General features: G+C 51.5%; 6 protein-coding genes across 6 annotated transcripts; 3 read left to right on the forward strand and 3 right to left on the reverse strand.

The window, feature by feature from the left end:
• Nucleotides 1–12: 12 nt before the first annotated feature.
• Nucleotides 13–712, reverse strand: JCM6883_002338 (uncharacterized protein; the record flags this gene model as incomplete). Its single annotated transcript, XM_076629021.1, has 2 exons — nucleotides 13–455; nucleotides 529–712. The coding sequence occupies 2 exons, from the start codon at nucleotides 710–712 to the stop codon at nucleotides 13–15; spliced, it is 627 nt and encodes a 208-aa protein (XP_076491204.1).
• Nucleotides 713–2,146: 1,434 nt separating this feature from the next.
• SWA2 (auxilin-like protein SWA2) lies at nucleotides 2,147–5,228 on the reverse strand (the record flags this gene model as incomplete). The annotated part of the gene is made up of 3 exons (XM_076629022.1): nucleotides 2,147–2,239; nucleotides 2,320–4,762; nucleotides 4,831–5,228. The coding sequence occupies 3 exons, from the start codon at nucleotides 5,226–5,228 to the stop codon at nucleotides 2,147–2,149; spliced, it is 2,934 nt and encodes a 977-aa protein (XP_076491205.1).
• Nucleotides 5,229–5,323: 95 nt separating this feature from the next.
• JCM6883_002340 (zinc finger MYND domain-containing protein) lies at nucleotides 5,324–6,304 on the forward strand (the record flags this gene model as incomplete). Its single annotated transcript, XM_076629023.1, has 5 exons — nucleotides 5,324–5,545; nucleotides 5,632–5,696; nucleotides 5,789–5,969; nucleotides 6,046–6,057; nucleotides 6,125–6,304. 5 exons carry the CDS (start codon nucleotides 5,324–5,326, stop codon nucleotides 6,302–6,304), a joined length of 660 nt encoding a protein of 219 aa, XP_076491206.1.
• A 706-nt stretch (nucleotides 6,305–7,010) lies between these two features.
• Nucleotides 7,011–9,361, forward strand: PTC5 (type 2C protein phosphatase PTC5; the record flags this gene model as incomplete). The annotated part of the gene is made up of 6 exons (XM_076629024.1): nucleotides 7,011–7,342; nucleotides 7,485–7,720; nucleotides 7,796–8,589; nucleotides 8,660–8,808; nucleotides 8,872–9,175; nucleotides 9,248–9,361. 6 exons carry the CDS (start codon nucleotides 7,011–7,013, stop codon nucleotides 9,359–9,361), a joined length of 1,929 nt encoding a protein of 642 aa, XP_076491207.1.
• A 122-nt stretch (nucleotides 9,362–9,483) lies between these two features.
• Nucleotides 9,484–10,707, reverse strand: LCP5 (small subunit rRNA maturation protein LCP5; the record flags this gene model as incomplete). The annotated part of the gene is made up of 3 exons (XM_076629025.1): nucleotides 9,484–10,001; nucleotides 10,072–10,227; nucleotides 10,293–10,707. The coding sequence occupies 3 exons, from the start codon at nucleotides 10,705–10,707 to the stop codon at nucleotides 9,484–9,486; spliced, it is 1,089 nt and encodes a 362-aa protein (XP_076491208.1).
• Nucleotides 10,708–10,746: 39 nt separating this feature from the next.
• SWS2 (mitochondrial 37S ribosomal protein uS13m SWS2) lies at nucleotides 10,747–11,831 on the forward strand (the record flags this gene model as incomplete). Its single annotated transcript, XM_076629026.1, has 6 exons — nucleotides 10,747–10,780; nucleotides 10,843–10,874; nucleotides 10,994–11,003; nucleotides 11,075–11,121; nucleotides 11,183–11,664; nucleotides 11,738–11,831. 6 exons carry the CDS (start codon nucleotides 10,747–10,749, stop codon nucleotides 11,829–11,831), a joined length of 699 nt encoding a protein of 232 aa, XP_076491209.1.
• Between the last annotated feature and the right edge of the window lie 799 nt (nucleotides 11,832–12,630).

Here is a 12,630-nt window from a genome sequence, read left to right on the forward strand (position 1 = left end):
GGAGGTGCGCAACTATTCTCCTTGAGCGTGGTCGACGAGAGTCCAGTCCAACGCATGGAGACGCAGCAAAGAAGTTAGGTCTCGAAAGTTTGGACCATGTCGAGGAAGACTTACTGGTTTTGAGTACTTGCCTGAAGGACCGATCGATTGTGATGGAATGTAGAAGGATGAAGCAGTGGTAGTCGAGGGAAGTTGGTACGAAGCGGATTGCTTCGCTTTCTCTTGAGCGAGACGACGTTTGAGCCATGAACGCTTTTCGGTTCCTGTCGTATAAACTGTACTCTTCATCTTTTTCTTCTTCTCCGAAACGTCGATCGCATCTCCAGTCTCCAAACTCTCTACATTCTCCGAAGCCTCTAGAGTGCTCGACTCTTGAAATGCCGATTTGGCAGCTCGAGAGGAAGAATCACTCTTCTCCTGCTTCGGGTTCTTCCCTCCCGTTCGCCCCTTCTTTACTGGCCCTCCCTTCGACCCTGCCTCTACCTTCCTCTTCCTCTTGGTCTTCGTGCTCGCCACATGCTTCCGCACCAGTTTGTGAGGTTGAAACTTGATCACCTTGATTCAGAACTTGCATAGCGGTATTCGAAATCGATTGATGTCCCGTTCCCCAGTAACCCTCGCCTTTATTGGCTCCGCGAGTCGATCGACGAATAGCGGGAGCTGCTGGAGTGGTTTCGGGCAAGATGTTGTCGATGGGAGCGAGAGAGGACATGTTGAATGAAAAGTATTGATGAATTCGAGTTCGAGTCTCGCGGGGTGGAAGGAGGTAGTAGGTAGTTACTGTTGCTAGATCTTGAGCTGCTGCTAGATGGTAGGAGTAGAGGTCGAGTGACTGAGTAGGACCGAAACAAGGAAGAGTGATTGCAAGGCTTCGGAAGCTAATCGAGTTTTCGTCAGTTTCCACTTTTTCGGAAGGTGAGATTAGCAAGTTGTTCGACATTGCAGTATGGGATACGCTACACCAGGAAGCTGCAGGACAAAAAGTTCTCGCCACGATGCAAAGTAAAAAAAAGCAGAGAGCGGCCTTGTCTTCTTGTTGTCTTCGGTGGAAAAGTTCAAAATCAAAGGAGTGGAAGTCAACTTCTCACCGTCTGTCCTGTAAACGTACGCGACCTATTCAGGTGCCCGTTGCGACGCGAATCTCACTCAGCCGTTGATCCCACAAAGAAAGAGTCTCGGCTAGCCGAAAGCACGGCTGTCTCTCGCAGCTCAAGTCCGCAGTCAAATGAGATTACGTCTTTTTCCTTGCTCCCTCTCTTTCCCTCTCTCTTCTTCCTTCTTCTCACTTCTCACTTTTTCTTCCGCCTTCTTTCACTTTACTACGGTTGTCCCTGGAGGTCAACACTCTCAACACTCGTTACGGGTTCTCTTCCTTCTTCTTTCAAGCTTCCTTGGTGAGTCAAGCTGTTTTGGCACGAACCCTTTCCCTCTCAACTGACTCGAACCTCTCTCCCTCGCTGCTCGATTAGAGCTCTCTACGTTATTCACTTTCATTCGCTGGTCGAGTGTCTCTCCCTTTTCGAGCAGATCGCAAGCGTTAGGAGTGAGTTCAATTGGCTCGTTTACCCACTTCGCCCTCGTGCACACCCCTCGACGTCTTTCCCAAGCTGACGATATCGATGCTGACCCCTGCGCCCGCAGGCTTGTTGGATTGGAGGCAACTCGAACCTCTCGAAAGTTTTCTTGAGGTTCGCAAAAATCTCGCCTCTTCGGAGGAGTGAGAAGGAACTTTCTCTCAGGTCAGTCACTCCCATCTCTGTTTGATCAAGTCTCTGCTGATCACTGCCTGTCTTACTTACACAGATCGCTGGAGGGACAGACATCTTTCATACGTTGGAGTTTGTTTTGATAGCTTGTTGGTGGTTTTTAGGCCGAGGCAACTCGGCCTGCACCGTTTCCTTGACGGTCGCGCGCTCCTCCTCGATGCTGACGCTCGGAGGTGAAGACTTTCGTAGTCGAAGTTTGAGAATTTCCAAGTTTTTGTAATCCGATTACAAACTTTTGCAATTCGTCCCTCCGAGTGTTCGTTGCACCTCTCGGCTCCAGCAGAGTAAAAGAGACTCTATTTGCAAACAATGAGTAAAGGCACGAAAAGGCAAAGTATACAAACAACAAATGTATTCCCCTCGAGACATCCCCCTCTCGTTCAAGCTTGCGTCGAGTTCCAAGCTTCGTTCAACGTCGCAAACACTGCTCCAGCGATCATCCTCTGTTCTACCGTCGTATTCCCTACATTCAACTATTCAGACAATCATCTCTATCAGCCCTCGCCCTCCATCAAAAGAAACGAGAGGGAAAAGAGAGAGAGGAAAGACTCACTTTATCCGGATGGACTTTCGCAATAGCTCTCACATACTTGACCTTCAACTGTCCCTCCGAAATCAACTCATGCATCCCGACTTTCTTCCACCCCAATTCAGGCCACAAAACCGAATCCAAACTAGCGATTAAAGCTCGTAAATTTGTTTCTTTCGAACCTTTCCATGCGAGGATTCGAGAATCGACGGAATCTTTCAATTCGAGTCGGAGATCGTCTTCTGCGAGTTGGGCAGCTTGGGTCGCTTGGAGTGCTTTGACGGCGAGTCCGGAACCTTGAATTTCGGGTCGCTTCGTTCGAGGAACGACGGGCCGAGGTCGAGAAGGAGCGGAGGTCGATGTCGATGTCGACGCGGTTGACCGAGCAGGAGGAGAGGGATCCAACACTTTCCTACACCTAGCAACTCCATCTCCAACCAATTTCCCACCTCCCGCACCTCTGACGACCACCTCATCTCCGACCTTCCTCAATTGTTCCCAGTCCTTCAAAGCAAGGTTCCATTTCTCCATCACTTCGTAACCTTTCGCTCTCCTCGCAAGACTTTTTCCCAGTTGATCCCTGAGATCAACCGTCCCGCCCGCTAACTCCTTGACTTCTTTCCCGAGTCCCTCACTCTCTTGCGCTAAAGCCGATCGATCGATCCTCCCCTCTGTATAAGGCGAGAGGAGGATCTCAAGGGATTCCGTACAATCCTCTACCGCTCCTTTCTCCTCCCCACTCTTCAATCTACTCTGCGCACGATTGTTCAAGAGAATTACGCGACCGATCCATTGGGGAGGGAGGGATTTGAGAGCGAGAGTATAGGAGGAAGAAGCGTCGGAGAATCGACCGAGTTTGAAATGTGAATTGCCGTGGGATTTGTGCGTGATAGCTGATGAGAGAGCAGAAGGGAGGATTGAGACGACGGGGCGACGAGGGGCGGGAGGACGCAAAGATGCAGCTGGCGTGGGGGAAGGACGGGAAGATCGTGCGACGGGAGAAGGGACGGAGCGAGGAGGAGGAGGTTGACTGGACACCGTCGATCCAGAGGAGAGAAGATCTGCTTCTGGAGCGGCTGAAGGCGTGGGGGAAGGTTTCGCGCGTCTGAAAGGTGATCGATATTCTGCCGAACTCGGAGTCGGCGAAGGAGCGGCGGCGAGATTCGAAGGGGCAGAAGTTTGATGAGGCGGAGGTCTTGTCGAGGTCGGTCTCTGAGGCAATACTGATTCAGGTCCCGTATCTTCATCATCACTATCCTTGAAGCCCGATGACTCCTCCTTCGCTTTCCCTTTCCCGTTCCTCTTCGTTCCATTTGGTCCTTCCTCTTCGAGATCCATTCCTTCTTTCCACCATTTCGGTTTCCCCTCACCTCCTCCTCCTCCGTTCGTCGTCGCGCTCACTCCCGGAGGTAAACCGGCCGCCACCCTCGCAGCTTTCCTCTGTTCCTCCAATTTCTTCGCCAACGCCTCTTTCCCCGCTCCCCAATAAGCATTCGCACTCTTGAACATACTGAACCCGATTTTCTGCGCCTGGGCGAGGACTTCAGAGGCTTGATCTTGTAAAACTTTTGCGGTTTGATCCAATTCCGTCGAATCTTTTTGTCCTTCTTCCGTCGGTCCAGCCTTCCGCCGAGAAGGAACTCCCTCCGTAGTCTTCTCCGATTGTTGCTGCTGTTGTTGCTTCCTCCGACGTCGCTCCGCTTCGAAATTCCCTGAATCTTCGTCCTGATCCTCAAACTCCCATGATCTTCTCCTCCCAACCCTCACATTCTCCTCCTCACCCCATTCATCCACATCCCTTGTCTTCTCCCTTCCTTTTCCCTTACCCCTCCCCTTCCCTCCCTCTGCGATGCGCTCACCCTGAGTCATGAGTAACTCCACAGCGTCTTCAATCCCAAACGCTCCAGTTCGCTCGAACGTCGAGATGAGGGCTTGATTCGCTGCTGGAAGGGCGAAGCCTAGTTCTGAAGTTAATTTGAGGAGTAATTCTGGAGGGGGGGAGATGAAGGTTCCGTTGGGTTTCTGTTTCGAGGGTCGAGGTTGAGCTGAGGGTTCAGGTGAAGGTTGAGACTGAGAGGGAGAGGGAGTTTGAGAGGGAGGTTTAGCGGGTTGAGAGAATGCACCGAGAAGATCGAAATCGTCCGTAGCTTCCTGTTGTGAGGTTGTAGAAGTGGAAGGGGCGTCGAAGCCGAGGTCGAAAGGATCCTCAGTCTTTGCAGAAACTGAGTTTGCGAGATTTGGAGGATTGAAGGTAGTAGGGACGGTAGTAGAGAGGAGATCGAAATCCCATGGATCTTGAGTAGGTTTCTTTGGAGCTGTCGAGTTCGAAGTGGAAGAAGCTGGACGAGAGGGAAGGAGGACAGAAGCTGGAGAAGGAGCGTTCGAACGAATTGGTGGGGTCTGACTCGGTCTCGTTTGGGGTAGAGCAGGTGAGGGAGTAGATCGAGGGGGTTGGAGGGCTGGAGAACTGCTCACCGGAACAAGCACATATCAGAATGCCTTCGAGAGGAGGAGAGAAAGGAGACTGAAGCTTACCTAGATCTCGACGTCGCGGAAGGCGCACCAAACCCGAACGCAGGGGACGCCGTACGTTCCTTCGCTAATCGCTCTGCCATACTCATCGTCCAATTGCCATTCCCGTTCCCTTTGTTCGAGTTGGATGAAGACGTGTTGCTACCGAATAAACCTGCGAACGCATCTCCTCCCCCTCTCGCTCCGGAACTGTTCGGCTTCGACTGAGTCTGTGGCTGCAGCGGTGTAGTCGATCTAGTGACACCCCCGTTCAAAGGTGTAGTCGTGCGTGGGGGAGGAGGAGCAGATGATTTAGCGAGGTAGTCGAACGCGCTTCGACCGGAACCATAAGTTGCTTGACTAGAGGTTTTGGCGGTTGAGAGAGAGGGTTTGGAGAAATCTAAATCGAGGAGATCATCCATCCCTTTACGAGTCGGAAGCCCGAGTGCCAAGTCGAGATGAGAGAAGCGTACGTCGAGCTCTCTTTCTTCCTCTCCACTCACTACTGACGTCGAATATGTCCACCACCGAACTGGTCAACGGTGTGAGAGTGCTCTACCGCTCAACCGACCCTTCGACCCCTCTTGCGCTCTGTCGGAAAGGAGAGAGTTTCTCACTCAACAAACTCACGTCCTCTACTTCTACCTCGGACTCGAGCCCAGTCATGGCGAACGTGAGTGCAATGGTTGATGAGGATCCTTTCCCTGGGTTCACGATGGATGGAAGGCAGATGATCTGGGTGCGTCTCTGTCTCAAACTCAGCTTCAAGCTTCCTGTCTCGAGAAGAGTGGACTGGCGCTGATATGGGGCTGAGCACACGTATAGGTCAAGAACTATGGAGAGAACGCCGGGCTCTTGGAAGAACTCGAACGAGCTAGATTCGTTCAATCGTTCGTTCTCCTTCCCTTCTTCCCTCGCTCGCTCCCTTCTTGAAGCGTGAAGCTGACCTGAGCCCTCTCGATTTTGGTTTGTGTCGAAGTAGAGTTGGCCGAACAATCAAACAAGGATTCGTCACTTTCCCACTCTGTATCGTCTTGCTTTCGGAGAAAGAAATGCTTCAAACTTGTGCGAAGTGCGAGAAAGTAGAGACCTTCGACGTGGCGCAAAAGGAGGTGGAGCGGGAGAGGTTCAAGAGGTGTGGGAAATGTAAGAGGAGGTATTATGTGAGTCCTCTTTGGCTTGATTGTGTGCGCCGGAGATGGAGGAGAAGAGCTGATGAGGATTTTGTGAGCTGTGCAGTGTTCTTCCGAGGTATGATTTCCTTCCGTGTTCTGTGCCCCCTTGGCAGAGAACATGACGATCTTCTAAGTCTATGTAGCATCAAATCGAAGACTGGCCTCAACACAAACTCGATTGTAAAGATCTTTCGAAACTCGATTTCGTTTCGGTTGAGAACCGCAAGAGGAGACGAGAACTCGAACTCGTAGGAGGACAATGCGGACAGCAGGTCAATTCGAATGAGGACGGGGAAGATGGAGCGAAGATTGTCGAGATTTGAGGGGGGAACGCGCGACTGAAGAGTCGGGAAAACTCACAATGAACGGTTTCCGGGATTCGCGCTCGGAGGCGTAGCTGAAAAAAGGTGAGTGGCAGATTCTCTTCAGCCCAGTCAAGAGTTCCACGCAGGCTGAAGCTCGTTTCCGTATTCCAGCGGCTTCGACTCACCACACGCGGTTTTGCGCGGAGTGGTGAGATTTGACAAGAACCGACGATAGTCACACACTGCAGCCCGTCGGGAAGATGTGCCATATTGTACAACCTCGACTTGTGCGCCGGATCTTTGGGGACTTCTGCTGTCGCGGCAGAAGGCCGTGACGGTAGAAGGTAGTTTGGAAGAAGTAGGAAAAGAGTAAATTCAGAAAGGTGAAAGAGTGTAAGGGCGGTTACTCGGCTTCGAGCGTTCGTAGTTATCAGAAGGTGTGTTGTCACGCGGACGGACTCATGCGAGCGGAGAGAATAGACGAGGTCGATAGAACGAGGAAAGAACGAGCTCAGGTTTTTCGAGATTCAGAAAGATTTTTCGCTGTCGTTTTCCCGCGATCTCCTTGACCTTGGGAGGTCTAACTCGACACTCGTGGTAGTCTGTACTGGACGTGTGTCGAATAATTTCACGAAATGATGACAGCCGAATTTCGTCTCGCCCGCCGCGATCGTTCTTCCCTCTCCTGCACTTTCTCTTTTCCGTCCTCACGACAGGCGGTACTATGCCCCGACCTCGAATCTCTATCCCACTCCCGCGACTTCCCACAACACCCTCCACCTCTCTCCTTCGTCGATCATTCGCTTCCCCTCCCTCCTCCTCCTCTAGCAGCAGCAGTTCTTCTCCACCTTCCTCCTCCTCCTCAAGTTCCTCCCCGTCTCCACCTTCGAGTAGTCAGAGAAGATCGATAGTAGATATCGCGTTGATCGGGATCGGAGGCGCGAGTTTGACGGGTTATTTGTTGTACAAGATGAATGAGAAGAAATCGGCGTCGAATACGATCAAGGAGAATGTGGAGGGTGAGAGGAGTGCGTTCACGATACCGGTGCTGGAACAGTGAGTCTGCATCCTTCTCCTTGCTTGCGAGAGAGTAGTTTCTTCCGTTCGTTTCCATGACGGAAGGTGGAGAAGCTCTCTACTCTCTGCTCTCTCCCTGTCGGCCCCGACTGACGGACACGCTCGTATTGTGCTATTGCAGAACCGGAGCGACGGGAACTAAAACTCTCACGCTCCTCTCTCCAGCCGAAACGAATTCTCGATTAACGGAAAACCAAGCATCTTTCGCCGTTTCTCGACGAGGGAACCCCGTTCTTCGATACGATACGAATCACCTCGCATCGAACAGTCCGATCGAGGATGATAGTTGTTGTGTGATTTTGGAGAGGGATTCGAAGAATAAAGTGAAGGGAGATTTAGTCTTTTGGGGAGTATTCGGTGAGCTCCGCTTCCAGTTTACATCGGTGCGATTTCTCGAAGAGGATACTGAGGTAGTTGGCGAGGTTCTCACAGATGGTCATAGTGGATGGCAAACTTCTCGATTACTCTCTTCTTCACTCGTCTCTTACGTCGCTCGAGAACTCGACGCCGTATTCCGTTCGACTTCCCCTTACACCGATCTCCTTCCCGACTCTCAACCTTCTTCGTCTTCTTCAAAACCCTCCATCTGGTCCTTATTCGGCGGAGGATCTTCCTCTTCGAAACTCCCCCAACTCGAACTCGACACTCACGATCCGATCCTCCATTCGGCGATCAAGAACGCTTTCCTCAAACTCGACCACGAAGTCATCTCCGCCCCCGTCCGCTTACTCGAAAAAGCCCAAAAAGAAGGGAAACTTTCTCAATTGAACCCTTCTAAATCGGCCGGAGGATTCGGAATCGAACATTCCGAAGCCCTCAATGCGTTGTTACCTGCTTTGAGTGGAAGTTGCGCGTTGTTGGCTTTCTTGGATACGGGGAGGAATAAATTACATGTGGCTTGTACTGGGGACAGTCGAGCCGTTATGGGAGTCTGGGTTCCTTCCGAAGAAGGAGAATCCAAAGGGGGTAGGTGGAGGGTCGAAGCGTTAAGTGAGGATCAAACGGGAAGGAATCCGAAAGAAGTCGAAAGGATTCAATCGGAACATCCAGAGGACGAGAAGAATACGGTGATTGCGAGAGGAAGGGTTTTGGGGGGTTTGGAACCGACGAGAGCGTTCGGAGATGCGAGGTACAAGTGGCCACCGGGTCAACAACAGGCACTAGCTCAAGCGATTTATCCGGGGAATGTGAGAGGTCCGCCGAGGAATTATAAAACTCCTCCTTATGTCAGTTTTTCACTCTCCCTTTCTTCACTCGAGATTTCTGCTCGCTCACACGAAGTGAATGTGTCAATAGGTCACTGCTACACCGGAGGTTGTTACCGTGGATCTATCGACGGATTCTTCGAGAACTCGTAAATCGATCGGTTCGTTCTTACCCGTCACTTCGGGAGGAGAACAACCCGTCGCTACTCGATTCGTAGTTCTCGCCACCGATGGTCTCTAGTACATACTTTCCCCTCTTCTCTCCCTACTATTCATCTTGCTCACTCCCTTTGACGTTCGTAGTGATCGACTCGACAACCAAGAGATCGTTTCCCTCGTCGGAGCTCATCTCTCCGGGGTCCGAGGTCCCCAAACGCGATCCACCGTTCTCTCCCATTCTCTCGACTCGACTCCCCTTTCGGAGGAAAAATCATTCGCGCATGTTCCACGACAAGAACCGACGAGGGGAGAAGGAGAAGTGTACGAGTTTTGCGATGGGAATTTGGCGACTCATTTGACGAGGAATGCGTTAGGAGGAGCGAAGAGGGAACAGGTTAGTGTCTTGTTGAGTATACCGGCTCCACTGTCGAGACGGTATAGGGATGACGTGAGTTTTCTTTCTTTCTTCGTCATTCTTTCATCTGGAAAGCGATTGACTGTCGACGATGGAGATGCACAGATCACTTGTACGGTTATTCTGTTGGGAGATCCGTCGAGAGACGGGGAAGGTGGAAGTGGGGGAGTGTACAGGAGAGACGAAAAGTTTGAAGTACCGCTAAAATCGAAATTGTAGAAATCGTTGCTTCACTCGGGAAACGCATGGATTTCACCTCTCTCGGACTCTACGATTGTAGTGAGAAGATCGAGATAATGAGGAGCAAAGGTTGTGCATTTCGCAAAGATCGACGAAACGGATCAACCCCTCGATCTCGAAACAGCTTTATCAAACTTGTTCTTTGTCCTCTTCGCTCCTCCACTTCCTCCCGTAAGTCCACTCGATCCAACTCCATCATAATCCTTTTCCTTCGCCGTCCCGCCGATCTTCTGTTTCTTCATTCCCCTCATCTGATCATACGCCTCACCTCTCTTCCTCTCCCCCCCTCGATCCCCACCCAACAAATCATCGAATTCCGCTCCAAATCCTCCCAATCTCCTCTTGCCCCCCTTTCCAGCTCCCAATCCACCGAACGCAACCTCTTCTTCTTCGGCACGACGACGTTTCGCGTCCTTCTTCGACATGCGCATACGTGTGAAATGATCCATCTCGTAGTCTTCGACTCGTTTGAGGTGTCGTGCCGTACCGGATTGCAACGAAGGGTCGTGCGAAACCGAGAGACCAGTGGTCGTTTCGCCGTAGGGGGTCGAGGAGGAGAGACCGGCAGACATGTCGTGCACGAGGTGGGATGGGGTGTCGCGTTTCTTGGATTTCTTGCCTAGAATTGCGTCGAACGAGAGCGAGGGTCAGTCAAGGCGGTTGCAAAAAGGAGGAGGGGGACTACTTACCTTTGAGAGGAGCTTCGACGTAGGGCATAGCGGCCAAACGAGGAGGACGGTACACTCCTGAACGGTCTTCGTCTCTATCATCACCATTGTCTTCGTCTTCGGAAGCAGTACGATCGAGAACGAGGTTCGAAGGATTCGGTCGGAACGCGAGAGGATCTACTCGAGAAACCGCATGTCAGCTCAATTTTTTTTCGACGTGTGAGTCTGTAGTAAGCACTTGCCGTTCAATACATCTTGTTCATCGGCTCCTTCCGCCGCCTGATCCGCTTTCCTAACCAATTTCTCGACCTGATACTTCAACTTTTGTTCCAACGGTGCCACTTTCTCCAACACTACCCTCAATTTAACCAATGATCCAACTACTTGATTCCCTTCGGTCGAAGTTAACGAAGTCGAAGAGAGTTTGAGCGCAAAGAGAGCGACTAAATGATGCAGATATGAGAGCAACAAATGGTTTTTCAACGAGAGTAACGAGATTCCCGAGGGGTAATTGAGTTCAGAGGTGGATTGCAGTCGGTCCTTCCAGGATTGAGCGGCTTCTCGTACGGATTGAGCGCCGAGTCGAACGTCGGAAAGGAGAGATCGAACTTGATCGAGATCAGAGGGGGAGATGTCGCTCGTTTCGGGGGAGCTCATGCTTGTGCTTCCTCTATTGAGTCTGAGGCGGTTAATGAGATGCAAGAGTGTCGTGGTGGAGAGAGAGAGGGAAGTTCAGAAAAAGGTTTCGAAAAGATCTAGGATTCGGCTTCTCCTCCGCTTTCGACCTCACAGACACCCTACGTACTCCTAAGCAACTGCTACAGGTCAGTGAACCCTCAGAAGGACCGCGCAGACCTAGTGCTGACGCGCAATTGCTTCTCATCATCCGATCAGTTGAACCTCATCTCCCGACTTCCACACCCCTCGCGTTCGTCCTCTACAGCCAGACAACAGTGAGTCCGGGATTCAACTAGTGCTGTGCTTCATGAGCGGAGCTGACTGAACAATTTCCGAACTTTCAAAGTGGTCAATTTGCTCGGAGCAACTCTGCCCGACCGAAAGCTCGTAAAGGTATGCCAGATCCACCACTAACACTCTGAGAACTGGACTCACTGACCCCTGTCCGAGTTAGATCGCTTTACTCGCGTTCCACGGGATCAACCACCAAACTTCTTCCCGAATTATGGCTCGCCTTCAATTCCACGACCAAATGCGAGTCTCCGACCTTACCGAACCTCAAATGAACGCTTTATCCGCACTCCTTTCCGCTCCTGCCGCCGCTCCTCGTCCTTCAACTCCTCTACTTCCCTTCAGTCTCTCCTCCTCTTCCTCCTCTTCCTCCTCTGACGCTTCAACCTCTCAACTCACTCCCCGAGACCCTCCCTCAACGGCACAAGACCCGATCCCGTCCCTCTTACTCGAAGAAGATCTCCGTCGTTCGAGAAGGGCCGATATCGCGCATCATCGAACGGTAGGTACGTTGAAAGGTCGTCAACACGCTATGGGTTTACCCGTGAGAGGTCAAAGGAACAAGACGAACGCGAAGACGGCGAAGAAATTGAATAGGATTGAGAGGAGGGGGTTCGCAACGAGTTCGAATGGAGCGCAAAACGGGTCAGTCTCGATTTACTTTCGCGATCTTGAAGTGTCAATGTAGCTGATGCAATGTGGAGCGATCGGTGAACAGAGCTTCGTATGGAAGATCATCGGTGCTGGATAACCTACGGTCTCTTCATCTTTCCTCGGGTCGACCTTCACTTTCGAGCGTTTTCAGATCATAGGTTCTCGTTTCTTCAACCCTGTACAATTTTATCGTTTACCCCTTCACGCGCAATGTCGAGCAGAACAGCTGGATTCTCAGCACTCCTTGAGGCGCCCAGGACGAGGGCGAAAAGAGCTCGACCATTCGGATCGGTTTCGCAAGAATCTTTTTTCGCAGCGGAATCTTCGATTTCTACCCCTTCAGATCAATCCGTGATCGACTCTCCTTAGATTCGAACTCGGTCTTCCGAACCGCGTCTGCGAAACGCTCGAACCCCTCGTTCGGAAAACCAATTCTCTCGTCAACTTCGTTCGTCAAGTCGTCACTGGACATTCCGAACAAGCGTCACTGCTGTTCGTCAAGATCAAGTCGACGCTCTAGCACAGACAGGACTGGAGGAAACGAACGCATTTTACTTGTCGCGACGGAAGAGGAACAAAGGGACTCATCGAAGTGGCCCTTTCAAATCTCGCAGGCAGTGAATCCACATTCCTTGCGCGTGATACAGCGCGCTCCGATTACGATAGAATCGAAGAACGCGGTGGATACGAAAACTATCGCAACAACTTTCGTTATCCCGGCTTTCCTTCTTCCTGGAATTGTCCCACCTCGACGCGCTTTTCTTTTTCCCTGGTGAGGTCATTCATCCGTAACGGCCTCTTCTCCGAATAGGACGAGACGGACAACGGATGACACGATTCCCGTGAGGGCATCGAAAGAAACTTCCTTCACTTCATCTCGCACAAACCTCTTCCCTTTCGATGCGTCTCTCCCGATGATTCAATATTCGGTCACCGGTCACAAGATTTCTCGTCTTG

The sequence above is a fragment of the Sporobolomyces salmoneus genome, assembly GCF_050403485.1.
Source record: "Sporobolomyces salmoneus JCM6883 DNA, S_salmoneus_JCM6883_v1_ctg3, whole genome shotgun sequence".
NCBI lineage: Eukaryota > Fungi > Basidiomycota > Microbotryomycetes > Sporidiobolales > Sporidiobolaceae > Sporobolomyces > Sporobolomyces salmoneus.